Source organism: Myotis davidii, unplaced genomic scaffold (assembly GCF_000327345.1).
Source record: "Myotis davidii unplaced genomic scaffold, ASM32734v1 scaffold109, whole genome shotgun sequence".
Lineage (NCBI taxonomy): Eukaryota > Metazoa > Chordata > Mammalia > Chiroptera > Vespertilionidae > Myotis > Myotis davidii.
In genome coordinates, this window is record NW_006300368.1 from 1176272 (window position 1) to 1188387 (window position 12116).

At 42.4% G+C, this 12116-nt stretch overlaps 2 protein-coding genes across 5 annotated transcripts in view; one reads left to right on the forward strand and one right to left on the reverse strand.

Moving 5' to 3' along the window:
* Nucleotides 1–1572, reverse strand: part of LOC102760800 (60S ribosomal protein L10-like) — a 2859-nt gene extending 1287 nt beyond the window's left edge. Inside the window, exon 1 of one of the 2 annotated variants that reach the window (XM_006776889.2) lies at nt 1443–1572. The gene's annotated coding sequence lies outside the window, so the exon portion shown is untranslated. The remainder of the gene's footprint in view (nt 1–1442) is intronic. The other variant, XM_006776888.2, reaches the window with a different exon arrangement.
* Nucleotides 1573–1791: 219 nt separating this feature from the next.
* The window catches only part of NMT1 (N-myristoyltransferase 1), a 33199-nt gene continuing 22874 nt past the window's right edge, over nt 1792–12116 (forward strand). For 2 of the 3 annotated variants that reach the window (XM_015572528.1, XM_006779491.2), the window contains exon 1: nt 1793–1974. In XM_015572528.1, coding sequence (XP_015428014.1) covers nt 1844–1974 — 131 coding nt within the window. In that variant the 5' untranslated portion in view covers nt 1793–1843. Of the gene's footprint in view, nt 1975–12116 lie in introns of all 3 variants that reach the window. The other variant, XM_015572529.1, reaches the window with a different exon arrangement.

Here is a 12116-nt window from a genome sequence, read left to right on the forward strand (position 1 = left end):
TCATGTTTCATTAGCCTTCAGTTAACCTCTGGGTATCTGTGAGAAAAGAAAATGCAGGGTTGGGAACTGGAATACCCGGTGTGGGTTCTGGTTCTGCCACTAGGTATCATTGTGAATTTTTTTTTCAAGCACCGTTTTCTTCAAGTCCCCTTCCCTGTGTACTTCCTAGGGTCACACAGCTACAACAGGTGAAACTAACACATGTAAAGAGTACTATTATTATCCCTGACCTCCTCCACTCACCTGCAGCTGCAGGTAAGGTGGTATGTCTTGGCCCTGCAGAGATGGGTGTAGGTGACAGCTCTCAGCCTGAACAGGTGTCTTTGCCCTCCAAAGCCGAATATAAATGATTTAAGATTATCTGATTTGGAAAATACTTCTGCTCTTACTACTGATATAAAAACCAAAAATTAACAATATTTAGCTCTTTTATTTGTTTCCTTGAGTCAGATGGGAACTGTCTTTTCCCATATTGAGAGTTTCCCAAAGGCAAAGATCACTTCCCTTTTTGGCCAAGGAACTCTGGTGTTGTCTTTTCCGCCCTGGCCGGTTTGGCTCAATGGATAGATCGTCGACCTGCGGACTAAAGGGTCCCAGGTTCGATTCCAGTCAAGAGCACATCCCTGGGTGGAGGGCTTGATCCCCAGTAGGGGGTGTGCAGGAAGCAGCCCATCAGTGATTCTCTCTCATCGTTCATGTTTCTCTCTCCCTTTCTCTCTGAAATCACTAAAATATATTTTTTAAAAAAGATGTTGCAGTTACTTTCTAATAACTGATGTCCTTGGGTAGATGTACCCACAATGGGGCTTTTGTAGTGGTAAAGAAGTAAGAGGGCCTAAGGGGAGACAAATGAAGATTTATTTACTGATTTTTGCCACTTACTAGCTATGTGACTGTAGTTTAACCAACCAATATGGGCCACATTTCTTCCTCTACGAAAAAAAGGGAACAGAGCCCACATTCTAGGCTTGTTAAAAAGAATTAAATGAGAAGTTTGAAAATCTTTACCATAGAGCCTGGTATATAAGTGCTCAATAAAGAGTAATTGTGCAGGATTTCGGCAGAGAATGAAAGGGACACTGTAGGGTGGAGGGGGAAGAGGCCACAGAGGGGATACAGGTGATGCAAACAATAAAAGAAAACAAAAGAAAGGGACGCTGTGTGCGGAAGAGCTCGGTGGCGACCGGCACCTGGAGGTCCTGAAGCAGCAAGATCTAACCCGCAGTCAAGTCTCCTGGCTCAGAATCCGTGCGCCGCACATCACAATCCACCGCCCCTCCTGAGGCCTTGATCTACCAACCACGAGAGGCCGCGCAGAGTCCCGAGTAAGGATGGCGGCCCGGAGCCAACCTGGCTTCTTGCAGGAAAGCCCCTCTAAGGCGGCTTGATGCATTCAGGCTCCCGGTGGGTCACACACGCGGGCCTCAGACCCTCTTACTTACTCGGAAATGGTAACGGTCCTTAACGGCAGTCAGTAACGGCTCTCCAATCGCCCGGGAACTAGCAAGGGCAGGCTGAGGTCAAACCTTGGCTTTTGGAGCCTCCACGCCCGAAACCCTAAACTTACGCCGAACTACAATTCCCAGCATGCCACACGGCGCCGGCCATCAAAGCCCAACGCCCAGTGTTTCCGAGTAGTGGGGGCCCGGGCCTAGGACGGCTTCCCCTCATAATTTCTGGGTATTGTAGTCCACCTTGTTCCGGTTTCCGGGGAATGAGCCGCGCCCACTTACGCCTCCCTTCGCCTCAAAAACTACAAAACCCAGAATATAGCGCCAGTTCCCCTCATCCAATAGGAACCCCCCATGTAGCGAGGCGCGGAGGCCGGCTCTTGGAACTCAAGATGGCGGACGAGAGTGAGACAGCAGTGAAGTCGCCGGCCCCTCCGCGGCCGCAGATGATGGAAGGGAACGGAAACGGCCATGAGCACTGCAGCGACTGCGAGAACGAGGAGGACAACAGCTGCAACCGGGGGTAACGAGATCCTCGGAGTCCAATTCCTGTCCAGTCTCCCACCACCTGGGTTTCTGGGGTGCGGGGAAGTCACCGGGAGCTTTAGTGTAACCCCACCCCCATATTCTTATTGGCTGAGGCATTGAGATTCTGCCTGGTGATTGGTTGCTTTTTTTGTCATTTACCCGGGTGGGTGCTCAGTATATTAAGGGCCGGAGACATTCAATACTTTTATTATATAAAAGTTCTTCTGTGTGTGCTTCAAGCGCATCCCGGAAAAAGAGCCTGTAGGATGATGGTTTTCGATGGCACAACACAGGTCCACATAACCGTACAGCTCAAAGGGAACGTTACTTATAGAGGTGTTGTGTGAACAACGTGATTAGCAATAACTAATAAAACACTTCGTCTTCAAGGAGGAAGTTAACCAGGCTATACAAACCATAATTATGTTGTAAAATGTCTCTACCAGAGAATCTGAAAATATAAACTCACCTTATAAACCCTACACAACCACTGTATAAGAATGTTTTGATGTATAGGGTAGGGTGTCTGTTGCTCCACATAATTCACAAGTTGCCTGAACAATATATAATTAGGTCTCCCAGCATATTGGTTCTGTTAACTTGGCGAAGTCGCCTCAAGCTTCAAGAAATTGAGTGGTGATGCTTCCTGGGCGGTGCTTGGGAGTGGGTTTAATACTGCATCTCCTGGACGTGAGGGTCTTGCCTACAGGTAACTGTATGTCCCCGGGGCAGGAGAAATGTACCGGGCGTTTGAATGTTGAGTTCTGTTTCCAAATCAGTTTTCACTCTGTAAGCCACACCCTGTCATTCCTCTTCACGTGGTTGCAGTGGCTGGTGCTGATGCTCACTCTCCCTGTCCAAATCTGTATTTATATTTGTGTAATGTTAATGGAAAGTCATGAAAGACTGTTTTGGATGTGTAACTTCGGCCGAATCTGAGGTCTGATTGTCATAGCCACCTTGTCATTTGCAGTATTGATGGTATTGCTGGAGGTAAAGGTAGAAGGTTGATGTCTTTGGATAAACTTTTTTAAAAAATTCTGAGAGAACATAGGATTAGTAAAGTGGCTTATAATCTACCTGTGATGAACCCTTAGGTTTTATTAAAAGATCTATTTCTCAGCCAGCATTACTTCTGGGAAGAAGGTTGAGGAAAAGGAAGCTTGTCAATTTTGATTTCATAAGACTATGTTCATTCGCTATAACTCACAACAGATCTCATGTAATAAAAACCTTGTTTTGAAGTTTGGGATTCCTAAGAACGGAAGAGCTGAGAAAGAGGAAATAGGAACAGAAAGAAGGGAGAGTGCAGCCCTTCTCAATGGAGATCCCACTCGTAGATGAGAGTTGTTGAAATAGAAAGTCATTTCAGAAGTGAAAGTACTGTTTCTTTGTTCTCTGTGTAGTTGCTTTTATTTTGTTTTGTTTTTCTACTAAACTGTTGCTCTGACCAGTGTCTATAGCTCATTAATGGGTTTTGTTCCCTGTAATCGATGAATCATTTTGCAAAACTCCCCTGGTTAATTAAAGTATAGCAAAGTGGTAACCTTAAAAAAACTTTGAACGGGTTTCTTTTATTGGTGGTGGTTTTGTTTACAGTTATAGCCTGGGTGAACAAATTAAGTTTATTAGCATCTTGAGCCTAGAGGCCTTTATAAAAAATGAGTTTGGAAGTGGCAGGAGAGAACCAAAGGGCCCAGCCTGGTGGACAGGGTCTGGTTTTGGCATTTAGATTCCAAGGTAGACTCAACATTTTCCTGTTAATTGTCAGAGTAAACGGTTTGGGGAAGAAGCCGTGTGGCAGGGTAGGAAAAGCATACACACTGGAGTCATTCAAACCTGGGGTCAGCCCTGGCCAGTGTGGCTCATTTGGTTGAGCCTGGTCCTGTGCACGGAAGGGTCTCAGGTTCGATTCTTGTTTCGGGCACATGCCCCCGTTATGGATTCTGTCCCTGGTCAGAGTGCGTATGGGAGGCAACCAATGGATGTTTCTCCCCCCCCCCCTTCCTCTCTCTAAAATCAATAAAAACATTTTAAAACAACAACAAAAACCCTGAGTAAAACCTGGTTCTGACACTTAATAATCTATGACCTTGGGACAGTTACTTAACCTTTAGCTGTAAGGATTAATAAGATAGCATTTGGAATGAAGTCTTCCCCCTCCCTCCTAGTCTTCAAAGCTTCCTTCCAGCATGCCTGCCTGCCCTTATCACGTACTGTATTTTTTGTAGCTTTTATCATAACATTAGGTAAGCAACATAGGTGTCCAGTCCGTGCCTCACCTGACTCTAAGGTGCCTGAGAACAGGGTTCATGTCTTTGAGATGCCTGGCTCTTAGTGTGCCTTCATGAATATTTGCTGGATGAATGAATGGCAAGTGTTAAAGTTCTTACCCAGTGTTGGTGGAGTTTCATTTCTCCTCACTGAGGGTGAGGTTGTCAGGTTTTTCTTACATATACACTTTCTGTCCTCAAATAAGTCCCATTGTAAGCCTTACTACAGATTTTGTGAGATAGCTATGGAAATCAGTGACCCCCCAGTTTACTGTGGAAGTTTTCCACTGCTTTTTGGCTTCCTGAAAATTTTATTGTCTTTACTTATATTATTTAAAACGTTTTCAAAAGTGATATAAAAGTTGAAGGGGAATATCTCCCTTTGATGCTAATAATTTTAAAGTATAATATGCAATTAGTTCAAACTAACCCTTATTCTCTTGGGTCTTTCTTTCAGGATGGGCTCACAGTGCTTTAGAGTAATGACATGAGCTACATTCATGCGCTGGAATAACAGGAAATTCAGTTGTGCTATTTCCTTATGTTCCTTTGTGTATAAGTTCTTGACTTTTCTTGTCATGTATTTCTTCCCTAATTAAACATTTGGTGAGTCTAAATTTCATATGTACATATGAATGTGTAAGTGCACATGCATACATATACAGTGTGTGTGTGTGTGTGTGTGTGTGTGTGTGTAGATGTATCTGTCTGCAGTTTTCCTGTCAGCTTTTTTTTTTTTAATTCACTCAACAGAGAAAAGGAGGGCAGTATTTTTACCCAGAAGGATTGCCTGACGTAAGTTAATTACCCTCAGTAGTTGAGAGGAGGGTCAGACTAAGACCATCGTTATGCCACTTACCCCAGCAGTTCATGATCCATCTACATACATGGTTTATTTGCTTGTTTGTTTTTCATGAAAGGCTTTCCAAGAAGTATCACTAAAGAATAAACCTTAACAGCTGGCAGATTTTGGAGTACCAAATAGGTAATATTTATCTGGGTGTTTTGGAACAGGAAGGAACTTTTACACTCTTTGGTTCCTAGGAGTCTTTGGAATTTATTTTGCAATGTCGTCTGTACCATTGAGAGGCTGTTAAGCCGTAGTTCAAGAACCCTTTAATAAGGGCCTCTTTTCCGTCCTGTTCTCTTACTCCATGGGGACAGGTTAAGATGGGTTCTGAAAAGCTTTCCTTCTTCCTAATTATGCATTATTATCCCATATGAAGAAGCTGAACAGAAAAGAATGGTCTTTTTTAAAGGAATTTCATGAGCTATCCTTGCTTTTTTTGATTTCTTCAGATTTTCCAAAGAGTGATTCTTTCCGTATTTATTTGGTGGCTTATCACTGCATCAAGCTCTTGGAAAGAAGAAATCTTTTAGTTTCTTTTTCGTAATCGCCCCCTTCAGCATTTGGTTTTTCAAAACTAGATCAAAGCAGAAATGAAAAGAGAAGCCTCATCACTGATATCAAATAAGTGTTCTAATTTTATTTCCCAATTAAGTGGCAATTAAAAAGAAACTCATCAAGAGCTGCTTCAAAGAGAAGAGGCTGGAAAGCAGAAGAAATGAAAAATAAATTAGAGCCTATTTCAGGGAGGCTGCTCGTGGCAAACACATTTTGCTGATTTTTCACATTGTTTAATGTGCTCACTCCAGAATGTCCCAGCTTTACTAAGTCTGCAGTTAACCTTTTCCCTGTGAAGTTTGTAGATTTTAGGACCATAGATTTAGTAACTTGAGGAGGATGCTGCTTTAGCTTTTCCTCGTTAACTGTTTATTTTAAATCCCTACCCTGCTAGCCTCTCTTATAATTTTTCAAGGAGGGTGCTTTTGTACTTGTTGCATTTAGGGCACACAGAACATAGTGTTTTCTATTGAGGGCACACACACACAAAGAAACTAACATTCTTCAGTGGGGTTAGTCCTTCAAACTTTTTTCTAGTGCTGCTGACTTTGAGAGGCAACTGAGGAGGGTTCACTGTTGTTAAGTGTTCAGTAAATGTTATACTTTGTTATTTTTACTATGTGCTGGGCGCTTAGACATTGCTAAGCCCTTTGCATGGATTATCTCAGCTCCACTGCAGTTATAACTGGTTTAGCTTACGTAATGAGGCTTGGGATTTGCATCTTCACCTCTCCATTTCACACCCTGAAGGACCCACTATGAACTTACGGATTTCTTTTCCCTACTGCATTGACTTCTACATCCTGACTCTGAGACTGTGAGTCCTGTCTTTGGATCCATTCGGTAACCCAGGGAGGGACTTACCCTAACTAGGAAGCCAGTTGGTGATGGAGGTGGCTGAAAGGTGGCCCCTTTAAACTCTCCTTTATGGACCAGAATCTTTTTCAGAGGTCATTCCAGTGTGTGAAATTGCTGCCATTATTGAGTCATTGCTCAGAAAATTACTGAAAATGGTCTCTGAATAGCATTTGACTTGACCTCGGCATTGCCAGGTCACCACACCAACCCAGAGGTTATGGAATTTACATTTCTGTCTCATTCCCATTTTATTTTATTTTATTTTTTAAAATATATTTTATTGATTTTTTACAGAGAGGAAGAGAGAGAGATAGAGAGTTAGAAACATCCATCAGCTGCCTCCTGCACATCTCCTACTGGGGATGTGCCCGCAACCAAGGTACATGCCCTTGACCGGAATTGAACCTGGGACCTTTCAGTCCGCAGACTGATGCTCTATCCACTGAGCCAAACCGGTTTCGGCTCATTCCCATTTTAAGCTGTTGAGTATATTAGAGTTTAAAGAAACAAACAAAAACAAAACACAGTTTTCCTTTATGACAGGAATTGGCTTGTTCATCCTCAAAATTGTGGCTCACTATCCCAGAGAGGGTAGAGGGTGGCGGTAAAAGCAGTCTTTTGTAATTCCTTCCCACAACCTGCTGTTTTTCACAGGCCTCCTAGGGTACTTTGACGGCGTACTGAGTGTTTTTTTCTGTCATACAGGGTCACATCAGTTTCTTATATAAATAACCGATTGGTGGAAATTTGCAGAGTTTTCATTACGTGATCCTGCAGTCACAGCGGTAGAGAGGATAGGCAGCGAGCACTGACTCATACCAGGTGGTTTCTACTTGGGCCCTTTTGTAAATGCCACTTTGTTCACCTCTCCTTGAGCCTGCTGAGTACTAATAGGATTGCTGAGCGTATCGTACTCATGAGTACATTGATCTGCAGGAGGATTTCCTGATATCTAAAAGTGGAATCAAAAGGCTATTAGAAGCTGGGATGTATCTAGTAAGTTTCTCTGGAAATTTTGAATTTTAGCCCAAAGAATTAATTTCCAGTTTTTAGGGGGGGGAACGTGACTGAAAATTGTGAATTTTATTTTCTGGACTCTTTTTTTCTGTTGATCTCATAATTACAGCTAACCCTGTGGTCTGTGTTTAAGACATTGGAACCATTTGATGTAGTTATAGTGGAGAGTTTTTGTTTTAACTCTTACAGGAATAGGATAGGTCCTAAGGAGAGAGAAGCAACAAATAAGAAAGTTGATCATTTGAAATCTTAACCAGTAGCTCTAATGAACACAGCATGTCCACTACTTTCATAGAATTTTAATATAGCTGTCCTATGGAAACATTACTAAAGATGTTTTCTAACCCTCTTTTAAGCTCTAGCTTTTCAGAGTTGTATTTTAGTCTGTTATGCCTGGAAAGCATCAGTCAAGCACATATTTGTTGAATTTTTAGCTGTGTGCTCAGCACAACTAGAATAGCTGTATAAGATGCAGTCACAACACTTAGGACATTTTTAATTTCATTGGGAAGCCAGGAAGCAGCACATTGTTATATATAAAGTATTAAATTGTTTGGGAGATTGTACTCTTAAATCAGGCATCAAGGGGACATATGGTAGGCAGAGGAAGGAGGCTTTCCATATAAAAACAATGTGATGAAACAGTGTTCTTTTGGCTTTGGAGATTCTCGGGTAAATTCTCACAGGGAATGACTGTAGTGTTGGGGGAAGAATGGGCCAGGTCTTTAGAGGTTGGTGGCCTTTCTTGGTACTAATTGGTTAGTTGATGACCAATTTGCCTCACATCTTGGGTCTTGGTTTCGTCTCTGTAAACAAGTCGAGTTAGACAGCCCTGATATTACTTCCAGCTCTGGTGGGTTAGCTCCCACAGTAACAGCTTTCTGTTCCTCAGGCACGCACCCCGAGCGGATTTTGTCATTCAGTGGGATGGGGAGGAGGTCCAGGTTAAGATGATTACTACTTATCTTGTCTGGAAGTTTGCTGCTCCTGTAGTTTATCTGTCAGCTTGCCCTTCCCTCCCACCCACTCACAAACCTGGCACTGCATTCTGTTTCTAGAAATAAGTACTGAGGTTCATTTTCCATCTCCTCCCCCAGCCCTAACTTTCTACCACAGCATCCGTAGGATTTCTTATATGTTTGAATTTAGAATATTTTGGCCTCTGGGTCTGTCATTCTGCTGATTCGTCCCATGTTCACTAGGTTGTTGGTTAGTGACTGGGTTGATCAACTTTACTTTAGAATGTAAATTTCAAAATGTTTATGTGAACTCCCACATCCCTTTCCATTGCAGGCAAAGATCACTCCTCTACTTCCTCTCCCTCCCCTGAAAAAGGGCAAATTTCACGAATTCTCTGCTCATTATTTTGGAACCAAATGAACCAAAGTTAGATTTTGATTTTTTTGTATTCCAAGTCTGGTGGATCTCTTTGGAGTATGTTAAGGTGACCAGCAGGCTTAGAGACTCTGAGAGATTTCTGTGTCAATTTGTAGAATCCCAGCATGCCCTGGGACACCTATTTAGTCCATATGATCCTCAAGTCCCTTTAAACATGATGCCCAGTTCTTAGAGAAGGGCTAGCCTGGCCTCTGTGGGGTTCTCTGGTTTGGTTATCCCCAAATCCAAATTGAGGTCATTCTTCTGTGAAATGATACTGGCTTCCTAATGTTTCTTGAAGACCTACTTTCAAGGTCTCTGAGCTTGGTTTCTTGTGAATAATTACAATCACCTTAAAAGCTAACCCTAGTGGGCTCCTTGGAAGCCTCTTCTCTGAGCCTATTTGAGATGTTGGCTGTAAGACCATGGTGAGCTGATAACGTGTTTCATGGATATGGCTCAATACCTGGTAGCTCAGTAAAAATGACTTTTTAAGAAAACTTCGCTTTGTTCTTCAGCTGTCTCTGTAGGCTTGATGTACAAGTTGAAACAGGATTGTTGCTCAGTAGCTGCTTGTGCAAAGTCAAGCCAATACAAGGAAATGATTTTAGTTTGCGTCTTGGAGTTTGCCAGCAATAGTATCAATAATGCATAAAACAGAACAAGAGTTCAGCCCAAGGTCCTTCCACAAAAATGGAGTTGTGAGGAGATGGCTTCATAGAAGTGTCTCCACTGGAGAGCAAGAGCAAAGGCAGGAAGGTAGATTTTTTTAAAAATATATTTTATTGGTTTTTTACAGAGAGGAAGGGAGAGGGATAGAGAGTTAGAAACATCAATGAGAGAGCCCGGGACCCTTCAGTCCACAGGTCGATGCTCTATCCACTGAGCCAAACCGGTTTCGGCATGGAAGGTAGATTTTTAGTGATTTGCACACTGGTAAAGGTGTCTGAAGTTGGAGGAAGTAACTTCTCTTTTCCTTACCTGAAGTTGTATTTAGTAATATCCCATTGGTTACTATAGAACAGTTATTCACCTTGACCTCTTGATTCTTCTTTCCATAGAATTATATAAAAAAATTACTCTTAAGGTAATTCATACACAGAGACCAGAGAATTCACTCCATACGCTAAAATGAATAAGGATTTGTAAATTGTATCAACAGTGGGATGATGGTTTGTCTCCTAATATCAACCAGTTTGTTTTTTCTTTCCTTTTTTTAAAATTTCTTTATTGATTAAGGTATTACATATGTGTCCTTATCCTCCCATTACCCCCTTCAACCAGTTTTTAAACCTTCTAGTGCTGCATATAATTCTGAGATTGAAGTGAGACTGTCTCTGGAATAAGAAAAACAGAGTTGTCATAAGCTACAAATGGGCCTCTGTGTGGTAACAAAATTGAGTTATTAAAAGAAAAAAATTATCTTCAGGGCATAAATGACTATGCTTCCTGTTCGTTGATATGGCCTTGGGGGTTTTGCTGAGCATCTGGTTTTAAGGAGTTCATCTCATTCCTCCTCTGAATGTTATCGGTCTTTCTTCCATGATGTGCCTTCTTTATCTCATTAATATAATAGGTAGGAGGGTGCACTTGTTTGTAACTTCATGGCCTTACATTTGGAATAAAGTAACCTCCAGCCTTCACTGGATCTTCCTGATTTCCCAGTCTTGGCATCAGGAACCTGATGCGAGAACATGGCCAGACAGGTGGAAGCACAGTTATTCCAGAGCAGGGGGAGGTAAGGGTTGATGAACAGATTGGCTCTGAGTGTCAATGGCCTAGGCCAGCCGTGGGCAAACTATGGCCCGCGGGCCGGAACCGGCCCGTTTGAAATGAATAAAACTATTGAAAAAAAAGACCGTACCCTTTTATGTAATGATGTTTACTTTGAATTTATATTAGTTCACACAAACACTCCATCCATGCTTTTGTTCTGGCCCTCCGGTCTAGTTTAAGAACCCATTGTAGCCCTCGAGTCAAAAAGTTTGCCCACCCCTGGGCTAGGCCCTAGTTCTTCGGGAAAAGTTAGGCTTGATACCTCCCAGCATAAGAAGCTGCTGTCACTGTAGGCTTTCAGGCATGGGAGGAACACATGGAAAGCCATTTTCACGGCGGTGAGTCCACAGCTGTAAGATTTTAGGATGCAGGAAGGTGAAACCAAGGAGATTCAGTAAAGGCTGGAGGTAACTTTAGTCCGTGTGTAAGGATGTGAAGTCTGGATTCGAGTGCTCCTGCCACGATTGGGAAGAAGACATTCTACAACAGGAAATGACAGCATGTGTTTACAGATTGCCTTCTCCCTACACAGTATGAAGTTATAATTAATATTCATAGTGATCCCAAGGCATTTAAGACCATGAAGGCTTTCTGAATGATAAAATAAAGCTTAAATGGTATTTACCACAATGTATGGGAAATGTATTTTATAGTGTCTTAATTCTTTGAAAGTTGGTTTTCTAGAATATATGGCTAAAACAATATCTGAGCTTAGCTGATTCTACAGATTAAGGTGTTGGGGTCCAGCCCCAGCAGGTCCAGGGGTTCCCAAAGGTGTGGACAGAGTCAGCGAAGAAGGAATTACACGGAGGCAGCGTTCAGTTGATCAGCATAGTGAGGTTCTCTTTTTATTGTCCTGTTACATCTGCATTTATACCATTTCATCCTATAAGCATGCCTCTATAATCACATCATGGTATGTTTTCGGTAACCTTCTACAGTTCCTTGTTTAATTTCTATAAGTTTCTTATCTGACCTTTACCAAAAATCCTATCTCTATCTAGTTCTGTTGATTTTAATCTTTTCTTGGTTAATCTCTGTGTTCCATTATAAGGGCTATTCCAAGAACATTCTACTGCTCTACTGATAAGCTACAAGGAAGTGACTGAAGGACATTATCCTACCCAGTAAAGGTTATGTCCTCCCAGCCTCCCTGCTTGCCTTCCCTGGGACTGCCCTGTGTTGGTGGGTCTCCAGGGGTATAGGCTTTGGTGCTTTCCCTGGTGGGCAGACCCCTGGGTATGTGGGCCCAACAAGTCCCAAATTTATTGCCAACAGTCTTAGTCCAAGTTCTTCATAAGTAGTACATGGTATTTCTGTAACACTAGGGGGTTTCACTGATTTATTCTCTTCCTTAGTCCTGTTAATCCCTAACCTGGGGAAACAACCTTTCTCGAGGAGGTGGTCCTGGTTAAAGCACATAGCAATGAG